Raw genomic sequence first — 15578 nt, 5'->3', positions numbered from 1 at the left:
ACCCAGTACTCCAGGTGAGGTCTGACCAGAGCAGAATACAGTGGTACTATTACTTCCCTTGATCTAGATGCTATACTCCTATTGATGCAGCCCAGAATTGCATTGGCTTTTTTAGCTGCTGCATCACACTGCTGACTCATGTCAAGTTTGTGGTCTACCAAGACTCCTAGATCCTTTTCACATGTACTGCTCTCAAGCCAGGTGTCTCCCATCCTGTATTTGTGCCTTTCATTTTTTTTGCCCAAGTGTAGTACTTTACATTTCTCCTTGTTAAAATTCATCTTGTTTGCTTTGGCCCAGTTGTCTAATCTGTTAAGGTCATTCTGAAGTGTGATCCTGTCCTCTGGGGTGTTAGCCACCCCTCCCAATTTGGTGTCATCTGCAAACTTGCTCAGGATGCCCTCAAGCCCATCATCCAAGTCATTGATAAAGATGTTGAACAAGACTGGGCCCAAGACAGAACCCTGTGGCACCCCACTAGTCACTACTCTCCAGGATGAGGAGGAGCCATTGATGAGCACCCTTTGGGTTCGGTCAGTAAGCCAGTTACAAATCCACTGAATGGTAGCATTGTCTAGCCCACATTTTACCAGCTTCTTTACAAGAATATCATGGGGCACCTTGTCAAAGGCCTTGCTGAAATCAAGATAGGCTACATCCACAGCGTTCCCTTCATCTACCAGGCTTGTAATTCTGTCAAAAAATGAGATCACAGAGGCGTGGATAGGATTATCATAATGGGGATAACTCTTTCACAAAAGCATGCAGGTTCTGCATTTTAGCTGCAGCACAGAAGAAAGGGGAGAATACATTACTTAATCAGAAAAATATATAACGCAGCTGAGCCATAATGTGTTGAAAAGCAGGCCATGCCTTGACGGGGGAAGGCCTGCATGTTGCCAACACTAGACCATTGCATTCCCCCAGTCACCTTCTGCCTCCTAACTCTGTCTTCAGGTCTTTCAAAAAGATTTTCCAGAAACATAAATTATCTTCCTTATCCAATGATGTCCTGCACACACCTGACCTTACCCAACTCCCAAAAAAGAAGAGACCATTCGTTTTCTTTCTTAAGATAATATTTAATGAGCCAATATTCTTCTGAGTGGGGCACTGATGTGAAGGGGAGGACAGCCTGTCTCTAGTGAGCAAGTGTGTAACTGAGGAGCTACCTGTTATTCAAAAGCCTTTTATCCCTATGGTTGTCCGAAAGAGGGTTCTAAGACCAGGCAATCGTGCTTGTTAACACATTGTGAAAGTAACATTGTGGAAGGTCTCCTGGAGAGACGGATGTAGGCAGGGCCCCTCCAATTGATTTTTCTCTTTTCTGCCTCCGCCCCCCTCACAAGTGATGGAAAGCAACAAAAAGAGCTTACAACCTCTTTATAGACACCAGTGGGCAACTGGTACTTTCCAGATAGCTAGCAGCTGGAAGGATCCAAAAGGGTACTTGAAGTGCCATGGGCCTAGAACAGAGTGGAATTCGGTCATCAGCAGCACAGCCTGTCCCAGAAAGGGAGAGTGGTGCTTCCTTCTGAGCTGAGGATCCTTCCTTATTCTTGGAGGTGGACATCCCATCCTGACCAGCCAGCAGGCTCTAGTATTTGGTGGTGAAGGACTGGAACTCAAGGGTGCTGATCTCCCTCTCATTGGAGAACACAGCCTGGTCAATACGAGACATGGGACTTCCTACACTGCGTAGCCAGTTCTTCCTAGGGAGGAAAGGAACACAAGTTAGCAACCCACCCATGCTACCTTCCTCTCTCTTTCAGTTCCACCTGTGCTCTCTGCGTAGTTGTAAAAGGAACATGGCTGTTGATGGAACCAAAGGGTAATCAAATCTAGTGTGTACACACACACACACACACACACACACACACACACACACACACAGAGAGAGAGAGAGAGAGAGAGAGAGAGACAGAGACAGAGACAGAGACAGAGAGAAACACACACACACTCTCTCTCTCTCTCTGCTAGAAAGAACGGGACTTTCCCATATGCATCTGATTGACTGCAATGAGAATTGAAGGCCTTTCGTTTGATCCTGCAGAGCTTTTCTTATGTTCTTGCATTAGGTACACTAAATAAAGAGTCAAGCAGAGCAAATGGCTCCAGCTGACACAAGAAACTAAGCCACGCTAGGGCAGATGAGGGGTAGATTCATGACAGGGTGACTAGCCAATCTGGGTAGAATAAATTCATTTCCCACTCCAAATTTAGGGCCCAATCAGGCTCATATCCTGAACAGTTAGAGCAGGGACTTTTTGATAGTTGCCCCAAAACAGTGGAATCCTTTCCCCCTTGAGATTAGGCTAGTATGTGATCTCTCTTTCCAAGGGGAATAAAGACCTTTCTACTTTACTGTGCCTTTCCAGTTTGGAGCATATTCCATAACTGTTTTCCTCTTCTGTTTGCTCTTTTGCTTCCTTTAGCTGGTGATAGTTCTAAATTACTTTAATTAGTATTTTACATTATTTTTTTATTACTGTTGCATTCTTAGTTTGAAATATTTCAAAAAACCATTATGGTAAAAAAGCATAATGTATACCAATGTCGTAGATGAATAATAATATGCTGGACAATGTCTATGAGGTATGTGGTGCTTTGCTGATTAAAATAAAAAGATAGGCCCCTGACCCAGTGAGCATTCAGTTTAAAGTAACTGCTTCCAGAGAGGTACCTGCATTAGTCTGTTGCAGTATGAAGAACACACAAATGCTTGCAGACTAATTCAGACTATTATTGCAAGTAGGTTGTTCAGATATCACAAACAGGTGACTGGCAACAGCTTTTTTATTTTTATTTTTAAGTATCAGGTTTTTCCAGGAAAGGGTAAATCCAGATTAATGGGGGTGGGGCATTTTCTTGCCAACAACATCATGTGGACACTACAAACAAACAAACAAACAAACAAACAACACCTTGCCATTGCATGCCTTTGAAGTATCTATTCCACAATAAACACCTTTCTAGAAACACTCAAAAAAATCTGCTGGGAATTTTAACAGTTTTCCAGCTTTCCAGGCCTATGGTCATCTGACAAAGCAGACTCTAATCCACGAAGGTTTATGCCAAAATAAAACTGCTAGTCTTTAAGGTGCAACAAGCATCTATTTGTTTCAGTTTAAGATGTAAGCTGCCAATTGCCAATTTTGTTGTTGTTGTTGTTGTTGTTTAGTCGTTTAGTCATGTCCGACTCTTCGTGACCCCATGGACCAGAGCACGCCAGGCACTCTTGCTAATTTACCCAGCCTCTAATGGGAAATAGTTGCCCACAGTTGGCAAAAAAATAATAAACATTGTTTGTTTGTTTAGTCAGGAAGGAAGCATCTGAGGAACCTGGAGGAAAGCTTTTTCATCTTCAAAAAGTTAAAACAAAAAACAAAAAACCATGAATGAAGCTCTCCCGTTAACGAAAAAGAATGCTGTTCTAACACTGCCTACGCACAATAAACTTACTCAGCTGCTCTTCCATTTCAAAAATTGAAGTGAGTGCATATGTGGGGTGGGGGGTACACACGCATGTGTGGGCACTACAGATTGCCACCTGTACCCTAATTGAAAAGGGGTGAGGGCTCAATAGATGGCTGTGCACTTTTGCTTTGTTATTCCCTGCCAGGATCTGGAAAAAGAGAGCAGGAGGAGGAGAGAGTAAATGTGGTGTGGTGTGGGGGGAATACATGTTGCTATGGATTATCTCACTTCTGCTTATCTCCTGCAAGGGATGGAGTAGTATGGTTGCTATGGAAGCGGCCCGATTTCCCCCTCCCCCCTCAAAGACATGAAGGTGGAAGAAATGGAGAAGCTGGTTGCTATGGAAACTGTCCCAGTTTCCTTGCATGTTCCCTCTCTATGTAACTTCAAGGTGATGGGGGGAAGACTTGTCGCTATAGAAACTGCCTCTGGTTGTCATCTCTCTGAAGGTGACAGAGCCCGTTGTTAGAGAAGCTGTCTCACCATCACCACAAACCCCCAGGGTCGCCCTGGGAGCCCACCATCCCTCTCCCCACCCCCTTCTCCACTCCCTTGCTCCACCCCACCCGCTGCTGCTGCTGCTGCTCACAAATTCATAAAGCAATTTTCTCCATCTCCTCCTGGACCAGCTTCCTAATTGCAAGCTGACCCAAGTCCCAAATTTACAGGGTGTCAATTCACTGTTGAGGGAGAGTCTGGGGAGGTGCCCTATTTAGACACTTCCGATGGAGAGGGGGAGGGAGGGAGGGATGGAGTGGGATTGAAAGCTGTACAGATTGCCAATGCCAGGCTGTCCTCAGATAAGGCTAATGGAAACCATTATTACGGGCCATTTATCCATCTTCATCCCACCACGTTTCCTCCAGATAAGAACCAGGGGTGCCATTTTGGAAGGACAAGGGGGCAGTCAAACCCCCCCCCACATGTTTCAGATCACAGCAGCACCAACATCTCTGGATATTAGAAAGAATATACAAGTAACCATGACAATCACTTTTAAGATGAAATGCTCCCCCCTCTTTTCTTCCTTTGCAATTTAATTTTGAACATGACAGAGACCAGGCTTTTGAATTTTGCTATAAATCTTGCCCTGTCTCTTTCAATGGGGAGGGTTATTCACCTGAAGTGGTACATTAGTTCTGTATTCAGGCAGGGCACTAGATATTTAACAACAACAAAAAGAGATGGCTAAAGAGAGACTCTGGTTACGGGAGGAGTTTGCCTGACCTCTATATACTATGCCCAATGCCTTTTGCTTCACTCTGCTGAGTAACATTAAGAGTCAGTGTTGAAACCTAGATGTATGGGGCCTGATGTGGTAGATTCAGGGTGCTCTGTATGATCACGTCCAACAGCAGCCCTGTTGGACTTATTGGATTTTATGGGGCGCTCATGTTCCAAGGTTGCCTCCAATTTCAATCTTGTTAATGCCAAGAACAAAGGAGATTCCGCATGATGCACAAAGTCGTGCCCCTTTCCCCCTCTCCTTCACCCTGACCTCTTCTAGTCAGCTAAGCAAATTAAGTGGTTCCCCTTTACCCCTTTATAGTCTGTGCTTAGCTGACGCCACCCCTCACTCAACCCCCAAAATACAGGCCCTGAAGCAGCACAACCCAAGCCAAAGTGCATAGTATCCAGGGCTGGTCAAGTTATTTTAGCACCCAATACAGAAAATTCCACAGGTACCAGTACCTCTCCCAGGCAGTAAAAAAAAATATACTGTATAGCAACAATAAATTAAATAACTAATGATTTTGCAGCCCTTTCATAACAAACCGAATTAGCTGCCCAATTGTAAGGTCAGCCCTTCCCTCAGCCACTGCCGAAGGAGCCCAGTTCACATACTTACATGATCTCCACTTTCTCCTTGGGCCCTTGCACTTGTCCGGTCACTGTCCCTTGGGCAGTGTTCTTCACCCAGCCAACCACTCCCAACTTTCCCGCCTGGTCTTCTGTGTACTGGTGAAAAAAGCCAGATAGTGGTCAGGGAACGCTTGCAAGGCTGATTCTCAATGGCACATACATTGCTCAGTCTCTTCATCTGATGACTGGTGACTGAATGAGTGAGCAGCCTTCATTGAGTTTTGTGATTATGCCAGGTGACATGGAAGCTCAGTCTGTGAGGTCTCTTTTCAGATGGGCAAATGTTTTCATTCCTGGAAATGTTGATAGAGCAAAGTGAACAAAGGGCTCTGCTTCATTTCCCCATAGCATATGTGCATAGTACCTGTGGAATTATTATTATTATTTTATGCACTGTGACTTGCCTTTGTTTTATTGATTATAGTTTAGAAATTCTTTATTATAATTGTTAAGAGTGGATTCCTGTTTAATTTTTATATGCTGATATTTAATATTATTCTATACTACAATATTCTAATTGATTGTTTAATATTACTTTATTTGGTATAAGTTGCTTAAAGTTATGTTTTATTATCACATTTTCGTATTGGATTAGATTGTTATAAGGTGTACATTCTTTGTTTCTTCCGCTTGTAAACCGCCTTGGGTATTGTAAAATAGAAAAACGGTATACAATTTAAAAGTGAAATGAAAAAATGAAATGAAATAATATCCCTGCCTGTTTTGTACCCTGGTGGGAACAAAACCAACAGTACAGTACTATGGCAAAACCAAGCAGCCTGCAACATCAACAGCAATGAAATCTTTCTCTCTTCCTACAGAGATTTCTAATGCCCAGTCTTGACATCTCATTGGCTGGAAGAGGTACCATATAAAACCTCCTAGGTTCACACTGACATGGATATTTGCTACTACCGTAGCAAGTCAGGAGTCAGACTGCTTTGTTCCTTACAGTTTAGTTTGCTTGAGTTTGCTTCCAAATGCCATACTCTCCTCTCTGCTCCTATGGGCAGCCTCTCTGGGTATCCATTACCCTACACTAGACTTGGACCTATATCAGGAGGGGTACAAGCTTTGGAAGCTGGCTTGAGAAGTGCTCTCTCCAGCTATTCCAGTAATGTACCATCCAAGCAGAAACATCAGCCTTTGCAGTCTTAGTTTGCTAAGCACTACAATTTGGTTATGTGCTGTAGAATGCCTCGCCACATCTCACATGCAGATATATCCTACCTTTCTAAAGAAGACACCTAGAAGATGAAAGAAAGAGAAGTCAGTCAGTGATCACATCCATAACAAGTATCAACGATCAAAGTCCTATAGCTACATACAGTTGTACAGTCGTACCTCGGGTTACGACCACCTCGGGTTGCGAACAATTCGGGTTACGAACTCCGTAAACCCGGAAGTATTTTTTACCACACGCAAGTCCCGCGCATGCGCAAAATGGCGGTTCGGGTCGCGTTCGGGTTACAAACTTTTCGGGTTACGAACTGCGACCCGGAACGGATCGTGTTCGTAACCCGAGGTATTACTGTACCTCTACTTACAAATAACTCTACTTATGAATTTTTCTACTTACAAATGGAGCTCCGTCCGCCATCTTGGATGCGGTTTAGATAGGATTTTTTCTACTTACGAATTTTTAGATAGGGTTGCTTCGACTTACGAATTTTTTCTCCCAATGCATTCCTATGGGATTCGACTTACAATTTTTTTTGACTTACAAATGTGTGTTCGGAACGCATTAAATTCGTAAGTAGAGGTACCACTGTATTTAGTGTGTATCTGAAGACATGTGCATGCACATGAAAGCTTATACCAATGACAAACTTAGTTGGTCACTAAGGTGCTACTGGAAGAAAAAGGGGGAAAATATTTTAGTATTTTTATAGTCCAGTCTTCTGTTCCCTCCAGTAACGATTGTGTCCCATCTAGACCAGCATCCTGTTCTCACAGTGGGCAGCCAAATATATAGCAGTACAGCAGCACTCCTCATGGCACACATCCTTAATGAACAGGCTGTGTTACATTGTCTCTCTCTTCCCAATCAAGCCATGTGGCTTCAACTACCAACGATGTGTTGAAATTTAGGGATTTTGGAAAGGGAACTCATAGGACACACACAAGTATTTATCACACCTGCAAGTATACAATTGCTAACTGGCCTATGCTTCCATGTGATCTAGTGACACACCTGTGATGGACTGGTCCCTTACTCTGAAGGAAAGCAGATTTTGTAATTAGCATAATCTTCATATAAATAAAGGTAAAGGTACCCAACCGTTAGGTCCAGTCGCGGATGACTCTGGGCTTGCGGCACTCATCACGCTCTATAGGCCAAGGGAACCAGCATTTGTCTGCAGGCAGCTTCCGGGTCATGTGGCCAGCATGACTAAGCTGCTTCTGGCAAACCAGAGCAGTGCACGGAAATGCCGTTTACCTTCCTGCCGGAGTGGTACCTATTTATCTACTTGCACTTTGATGTGCTTCCGAACTGCTAGGTGGGCTGGAGCTGGGACTAAACCACGGGGATCCGAACCGCCAACCTTCTGATCGGCAAGCCCTAGGCACTGTGGTTTAGACCACAGTGCCACCCGCGTCCCAATCATCATATATATTGCCTTAATATAGATTTTGGAATTCTTCTCTTCTTCTTCACCCCCCCCCTTGTAATAAATTGGTGATTTAAAAAAAATATGCTTGATTATTTGATAACATTTGAATGGTCCATTGCCCACAATTTTATTTGACTGGTCAAATACTGACTTTCATTCTAGATTTAATACTTTCTCATTAGTGGTGATTATGCTTTTGCCTTCAGCAAACCGTGTTTCAATCTTTATGCCTGATTTCCCCAGCTTTTCCTCCTGATATTTATGTATTAGTTTATTCCCTATTACACTTCTATCCTACTTTTCTTCCAGGATGCTCAAGACATCACACGTCCTTCACCCTCACAGCCCTGGAAAGGTTAAGAGAGTGCCTGGCCCAAGGTCATTCGATGAACTTCATGGCCATAGCTGCCAAGTCTCCCGTTTTTCATGGGAAACCCCCATATTTTAATCCGTTTCCCACTGTTATCCCAAATAGAAAAAAATCCCGTAAACCCCCCGATTTCCTACCTGCCAGGGAGGCTCCTTCTGCGCATGTCTGGACTTAGGCAGAACCGATTTCGGGTGCCGCTCTGCCTATGTCTGGGCACCAGAAATCGGGCAGAGTGGCACTGGAAGTTGCTTCTATGCATGTGCGTGGAAGTGACTTCCGGTGCCGCTCTGTCCTTGTCTGGGCACCAGAAATTGGGCAGCGCTGGCACCGGAAGTCGCTTCTACGCATGTCAAGACATGTGTAGAAGCGACTTCCGGTGCCACACCGGTGCTGATCCTGGATTTTTCAACGGGAGACTTGGCAGCTTTGTTCATGGCTGAGTAGGGTTTGAACATAGGCCTCCCTGATTCTTCCCAATGTGCTAACTCTAGCGCTCAAAACATGTATGTTTTATTTGTTTTAGTGGTAAGTTTTCATTTTTTTATTACTGAAAGGGGATATCTTGTTGTGCCAATCCAGCACATCCTAATCTGCACCTTCTTGTTCCTCATTGTTGTACCTGCCACCTGAATCTCCCTGTCCTATCATTTACCCATGAAATCATGACCCACTTGGCAGTTAATGGAGTGCCTTCAATCTGAAACTTTGCTCATATCACCTCTGTAGCTTTACTTCCCCCTTAGTTCTCTGACCTCCCCCACACCCTGCACCTTTGCTTGCCTATGTCCTTTCTCTCAACAGCACACATCTCTTTTTGGTGTGTCCACGTGAAGTTATTCCATTCAAAATTATCTTCCCTTAGGGAAGCTGCATTCTTTTTTACATACATGTTCAATTTGAGGAGTTAGATCCTGCAAGGATATTGTTGAACATTCCATTAAATCACAGTAACTCAGCTAATAGCTAGGGCCTAGAGCTAACATGCTTCTTTTGCCCATTGTATGACCGATAATGTGAAACTAGCTCTAGCCTGCACTTCAAAGGACTGACAGTCTAAAAGGCAAACCTACCGCATCCTGTCACTAAGACGTAAGTGACAAAGGATGCAGCACAAGAACCCAAATTTATCCCTTTTTGCCACAGAAACAGCTCTTCCGAGTTCTAATTTCTGCACTATGGTGGCTTAGGCTATGCTCCATCCTGAATGTTACAGATCACGTTACAAAATTACTATTTTTTAAATAGAGCGGGGTGGGGGAGTGGATTAAATCAAGTAAACGAGGTTGAATCAAGGATGCTCAGCTTCCCTCCCTGTAATGGCCCAGATCTCCACACCACAAAGATACAACACCTTCCTACTGTGTTCTAGGATATGCAGATCCAACACCCAATTGCATTAATGTTCCCAATTAGTCTCCTCCATATACACCCCGTGTGTATTAGCTTCAATTAAGTTTCTCTGGAGTCCTTGCGAACTGTCATTCTAGCTGCACAGCAGCTCCAGCCAACCTAGCTGCAGTTAGAGCCGAATAAAAATTTTTGCAGCTAGAAGAGGAGAGGGCTCTGCTGCTTGCATCTTATTTCGAGGGCTATACTATTTGCAGCATGAGCCACAGGGGAACTGAGCAACCATCTCCATAGCCCATGCACAAAAATCCCACCGAGAGAGCAGCACAATAGCAGTACAAGGGGTGGGGGAAACTAAACAGACTCACCCTGGACTTCCCCAAAAACCTCATAGTCGATTGCCCAGAGAACAGAAGAAGCCATGGTTCACTGCAGGCCACGGGCAGTTAGGAGCTTCCACGGAGACAGAGAGGGGTGTGCTATTCGATCTGCTTCACACTGCAGTCAGTTTGGCCAGCCTGTGTTACTACATTCAGCCGCAGAGAACCAGGGGATGTGGCCTACCTGGAAAAAAGAAACAGGAAGAGAGTCTCTCTCATCTTTCAGCCAGACAGGTACATACCTAGAATCCTCAAGCCCATAGCAAAAGGGTTTGGGGGGGTGAGAGAGGGTTAAAAGCTGAAGCATAAATCAGGTCCTCAACTCTCCTCTCCTAGGTGTCATCTAATGTGAAGGAACCTGATCTTGTGTTACAATTGGCTGTTGTACCTACAGGTGACATTAACTGGGCAAGCAGGCCAAACCCTACGCCAAAGGATAAATGGACATAAATCTGACATCAAGAACCATAAGACTGAAAAACCAGTAGGAGAACACTTCAATCTCCCAGGACATTCTATACAAGATCTCAAAGCAGCTGTTTTGTTACAGAGAAATTTCAGGAACAGACTGGAAAGAGAAGTTGCTGAATTGGAAATCATTACCAAGCTTAAAACCATGGAAGCACCTGGGATGAATAGAGACATCGGATTCTTATCTCATTATGCATGATCAAGCTTTCTTTAGCACCTCAGCCCAGGACTAATTGCAGCCATCAGCAGCCATTAACAGCCATCTACAGGTTTACCACTCCCATCAGCCCATCACCCATTCCCACCCACCCCCACCACCCTCTGTATATATATAGGGTCTGACACTTCTGTTTCTAGTGTATCTGAAGAAGTGTGCATGCACACGAAAGCTCATACCAAAATATAAACTTAGTTGGTCTTTAAGGTGCTACTGAAGGAATTTTTTTATTGGGCAAGCAGAGTTAGGAATACCTCTGGTGCCTTGTGTTTTATTCGAACAACTAGGATTTTGACATTTTTTCAACCATCCATCCATAGGACACAAATAACAACATTAGGGAGAGGCAGAAGGACAACAATCTAGCCTGCTTCCGACTAGTATTGTAGTATTCTGCAGTAGATGCATTTTTAAAAAAATGCTAATGAAAATTCATAAGCAAATTTCTCCTCACTTATTTTTATATGAGATTTTGTCTGATTTACACATTATTCAAGCAATTTTCCCCAGCACAATGCATTTTATATACTATTTTCACTACTATATACATTTTTGTACACATTTCCCCCTGATGTTTGCATTTGACATGTATTATTTTATTGTAGAACTGCATCACAAGATTTGGAGAAGTCTGGATTTTGAAGGATAGCTGTGTTTTGATTTGCATAGTGTTTTGGAAAGTGCAAATTAGGTAGGTTTGCAATAAAATAAAACTGAACCAGATTAGTACCCATCCATAACTGTAGCCCATGATGATACGTTAACAAAAAAACAGAACACACAGAAAAACAGAACATGCCATGCCAAACTCAACCCCCATGGAAATGTATGGCTCTTTCACGAAGGGTTGCCACATCAAAATGCAAAATGGAAGAGGATCTATTTTTATGCATTATGAAAGAAGCAGTGTACATTCTGCTTTATGAAGTAGTGAGTCTGCAAGAAATGGAATAGTTTAAAGGGGGGGGGATGCCAGGCTTCTTTAGGCCACATTTGCAGCTTCTTTTCCTGCTGCCTTGACATAGCAGAAAGGGTAAATAACCAATTCGAGGTGCTTTATAGTTTACTGTAGATCATAAGATGTAATGATGAGACACAGCAAAAACCCCAGGGGGCAACACTGCTTCTGAAACTCAGGAGACCTCGGAGGGCTGCTGTCAAAGCAAACATTACTGCACTCAACAGACAATTAACCTGACCTGGTATAAGGCATTTTATTATATTCCTATTTAGGATTCACATAGCACATTTTAGGTGTTCAGGGCTTATTTTCTGTAGTGCCAAACTCTGTTTTGGCATTATGTATGATTCAGCCAATTGTTTACAGTATTCCTCTTTATTCCTGTTTCTAGCCCTCTGGAAGAATGCTGAAATTAACAGGGTCAACCCAATACATTTCAATCATCTATCTCAGGCATCTGCACCTGCACAATCCGAACGCCTTCTTCCCAGATTCCTTGCATTGTTACAGGGAACAATGGTTGCAGGAGCACCTGGTTGGCATGTGTGATCATGTGGTACAGATGACACTAACAGCTTCACGGGTGATTTGTATGCTGGTGTCAGCCTTGGAAGTCAGATATTACCCTTTTTTCTTGTTCTTTTTAAAATTAGGAATCCCAAATGCCATAGTTACAAACAGAAGCCATCTGCCTGCCCTAACTAATGCATTTGAGATTCCCTCTCAGTCCAGTCCAGTTATTGGCCGAGGGAGCCGGCGTATAGCTTCCAGCTCATGTGGCCAGCATGACAAAGCCACTTCTGGCAAACCAGAGCAGCACATGGAAACGCCGTTTACCTTCCCGCTGTAGCGGTTCCTATTTATCTACTTGCATTTTTGACGTGCTTTCGAACTGCTAGGTTGGCAGGAGCTGGGACCAAGCAACGGGAGCTCACCCCGTCACAGGGATTCGAACCGCCGACCTTCTGATCAGCAAGCCCTAGGCTCAGTGGTTTAACCACAGCGCCACCTGGGTACTTAGGAATGCAAACAACCTTACAAAGAATTGCTGCCATTTAAACTACTCGTGTGAATTAGGAACCCAATATAAGAAAATGGGAGACGTATCCAGCCTCTGCTTGATAATTTCCCTCATTCCCTGGCTTCCTTAGTTTCAAACAAACTTGAAAGATGCATTCACTTTCCAGGTGCTTCAGCATACGACTCCATTACTTAATCTGACCTGGAAAAAAAAAGTCCCGGAGTTCTGCTACCCTTCCTTCCAGCACACCACTATCAATGAGCCTCACTGCCCCATCTTGTTTCCTCCACAAGGTTTGGGAAAAAATACCCACTTTTCCCTTCAATGCCAGGAACCCTATGTTTCAACCCACACACAAAATTGACCTCAAACTCCTTACCTTGTCATTTTAAGGGGCGTGGGTGGGCACCATAATGATCAAACAAGGTTGGCAAGGAAAACAATGTCTGTACACCCAGTAATTTGAATAATGGGAATGTGGTAGGAGTGGGTAGGTGTGCTTAGCAGGGGTGCCCAAACTTTTTTCAAAGAGGGCCAGATTTGATGAAGTTAACATGTGTGAAGGCCGACCAAAGCTGCTGAGCTTTTTTTTTATGATTTTACCCCAAAGTTATTGAGTAGGCCCCCAAAACGGACTTCGGGCATGCCTGATTTAGGTGGAAACTGAGATGGGGTTAAAAGTGGCTGTGTAGAAGGGGAAACAGAGGGCAGCTTCGATGAGCACAGACCCTAGCAATCTGGAAATTGTATATAGGAAGACAGCCCGCTGTTGTAGAGGTTAAAATGTTGGGCTAGGTTAGAATGCTGGACTAGGACCTGAGAGAGACTGCAGTTCAAATCCCCACTTGGCCATGAAACTCACAGGGTGACCTTGGGCAGTAGCTCGGTCTCAGCCTAACCTACCTCAAAGGGCTGTTGTGGGGATTAATTGAGGGGAACCAGATAGGATGCCTCCAGCTCCTTGGAGAGAAAGGTGGGATATAAATGCAATCAATCAATCAATCAATCAATCAATCAGGAGTGGGTGTTACTGAGATTGCTGGATCAATTCTTGTGAGGAGGACAAAGCATCTTTAGAGATAGGAAGGGGGGTATCTGTTGAAGTCCTTTTTAACCAGGCTTTTGGTTGATTGGATTGACATCCTATGCCCTTTTAAAATGTGGGGTGTTATTGGGTTGTTGTTTTTATTTTGTTTATATATTTTTGTGGTTTTATATTTTGATTTTGTTCTGTGAACTGCCCTGAGACCTCTGGGTATAGGGCAGTATATAAATTCAATAAATAATAATATAAGGCTAGAGGTGGAATTAAAAGTGTGTTGCTGGAGTGCGGGCGGGCGGGGAAAAATGCTCCTGTGAGAGAGTCAAAAAAATGGGGATAATTATAACCGGGGAGCGTCACCGAACTTAGCAATATCGCAAGGACTGATCGATATAGTTACAGACAGTGAGGGCTGGAAGCGAGTGGACTTGAAGGGTCAGTAAAGATAGTAAATCATTACTATCACCATCGCTATTGTACCTGGAGGAGGGGGGGGTGAAGGGAGAAGGGGGTTTGAAGAGGGGGAAGGAACGGGTCTGACTCTTGACTGAAACGGGGAGGAGCCGGGGACGCGCTTGGCGAGGGCGCGCTTTCCTGTCTCCGAGTTTGGGGGGGGGGAGGGATGGTGTCCAATTTTGCGCGGGAAAAGAGACGGCCGCGCGCCTAGCCATGGGGGACGTGGCGCTGGCAACTCGCACGGTGAGCGCCCCCCCTCCCGCGATGGGGCGGGAAGGCGTTTCATGTGGTTGAGATGTGTGATGGATTCAAGTGAAAAAGGAAGGGGGGGTTGACAGTAGTGAGCTATGAGGGGGCTAATTTTAACACACACATACTCTCTGCCTTGCTAATTAACCCCCTCATAGCTCACAACTATAATAAGTATCACAAACAACCCCCCCACCTCAAGATGTATGAGGATGGGGAGGTTGTTGAGGGTGCTGGGAACCAAGGAGGAGCAGGTGGGCTTCTAGCTGCGAGGTGGTGTTGGGATGTGGAGGGAATGGGAGGCCTGGCTTGAGGTATGAAGAAAAGGCGGCAAGGGGATCATAACATTGGGAGCAACAAGTTGACTTAAATTTTTGAGGTCAACTTGTGGCAGGGAAGGCAAAGAACTGTGGAAGAAGGGGGCAGAAGTTTGGGGTCAGGGGTTTTCCTTGTTTGTTGAAATGCACATAACGGGGTTTCCCCACAGATCTGCGAGGGAAAGAAAAGCGAACATCACATCGTTTCAGGGATATACTGCATGGATAGGCACCAGGACTAAATAACAATGGAAACTATCTACAGTAGTTCCCTAAATTTCTGGCTGAAATCCACATCATACATTTAAAGCTTATTTGGTGCACATTTAAAGCACATGACTCCCCCCAAAGAATCCTGGGAAGTGTAGCCATAAGAGGGAAAGTACTGTTCCCAGCTTTCTTTGGGTAAAGTTGTGTGCTTTAAATGTACATTGTTTAGCTTTAAATATAGTGGAGGGGATCTATACATTTAAAGAAACCTGGGAACTGTAGTTTACCTCTCACATATGAGCAATTCCCAGCACTTGTAACAAACTACAGTACCCAAGGTTCTTTGCCCAAGTGGTTTGTATAGTATGGATCCGTGGATGTGAGCAGATGAGTTTCTTCTGCAGAGAACTGGAGCTACAGGAGATAGTATTTGCATGTTGTTGCAGTTGTTGTATTTGCATGCTGCTGTTTTGTTTTGTTTTGTTTTAATTACCTATGGCTGGTCATCAAGAAGAACCCAGGGCATCTTACAAGAAATTAAAATCATAAAATAAATAATTTAGAAATTAAATAACAAAGCAA

At 44.1% G+C, this 15578-nt stretch overlaps 1 protein-coding gene across 2 annotated transcripts in view; it reads right to left on the bottom strand.

The window, feature by feature from the left end:
* Positions 1-885: 885 nt before the first annotated feature.
* The window catches only part of LOC118076589 (acylphosphatase-2), a 37176-nt gene continuing 22483 nt past the window's right edge, over positions 886-15578 (bottom strand). For both annotated transcript variants that reach the window (XM_035099446.2, XM_060269744.1), the window contains 4 exons: positions 10041-10236; positions 6571-6587; positions 5327-5436; positions 886-1712 (listed from right to left, as the gene is read on the bottom strand). In XM_035099446.2, the coding sequence (XP_034955337.1) occupies positions 1598-1712; positions 5327-5436; positions 6571-6587; positions 10041-10095 (297 nt within the window). In that variant the 5' untranslated portion in view covers positions 10096-10236 and the 3' untranslated portion in view covers positions 886-1597. The remainder of the gene's footprint in view (positions 1713-5326; positions 5437-6570; positions 6588-10040; positions 10237-15578) is intronic.

Source organism: Zootoca vivipara, chromosome 17 (genome assembly GCF_963506605.1).
Source record: "Zootoca vivipara chromosome 17, rZooViv1.1, whole genome shotgun sequence".
Classification (NCBI taxonomy): Eukaryota; Metazoa; Chordata; class Lepidosauria; order Squamata; family Lacertidae; genus Zootoca; species Zootoca vivipara.
Note: the sequence above shows the minus strand (reverse complement) of the source record. Positions and strands in the feature narration are given on the sequence as shown.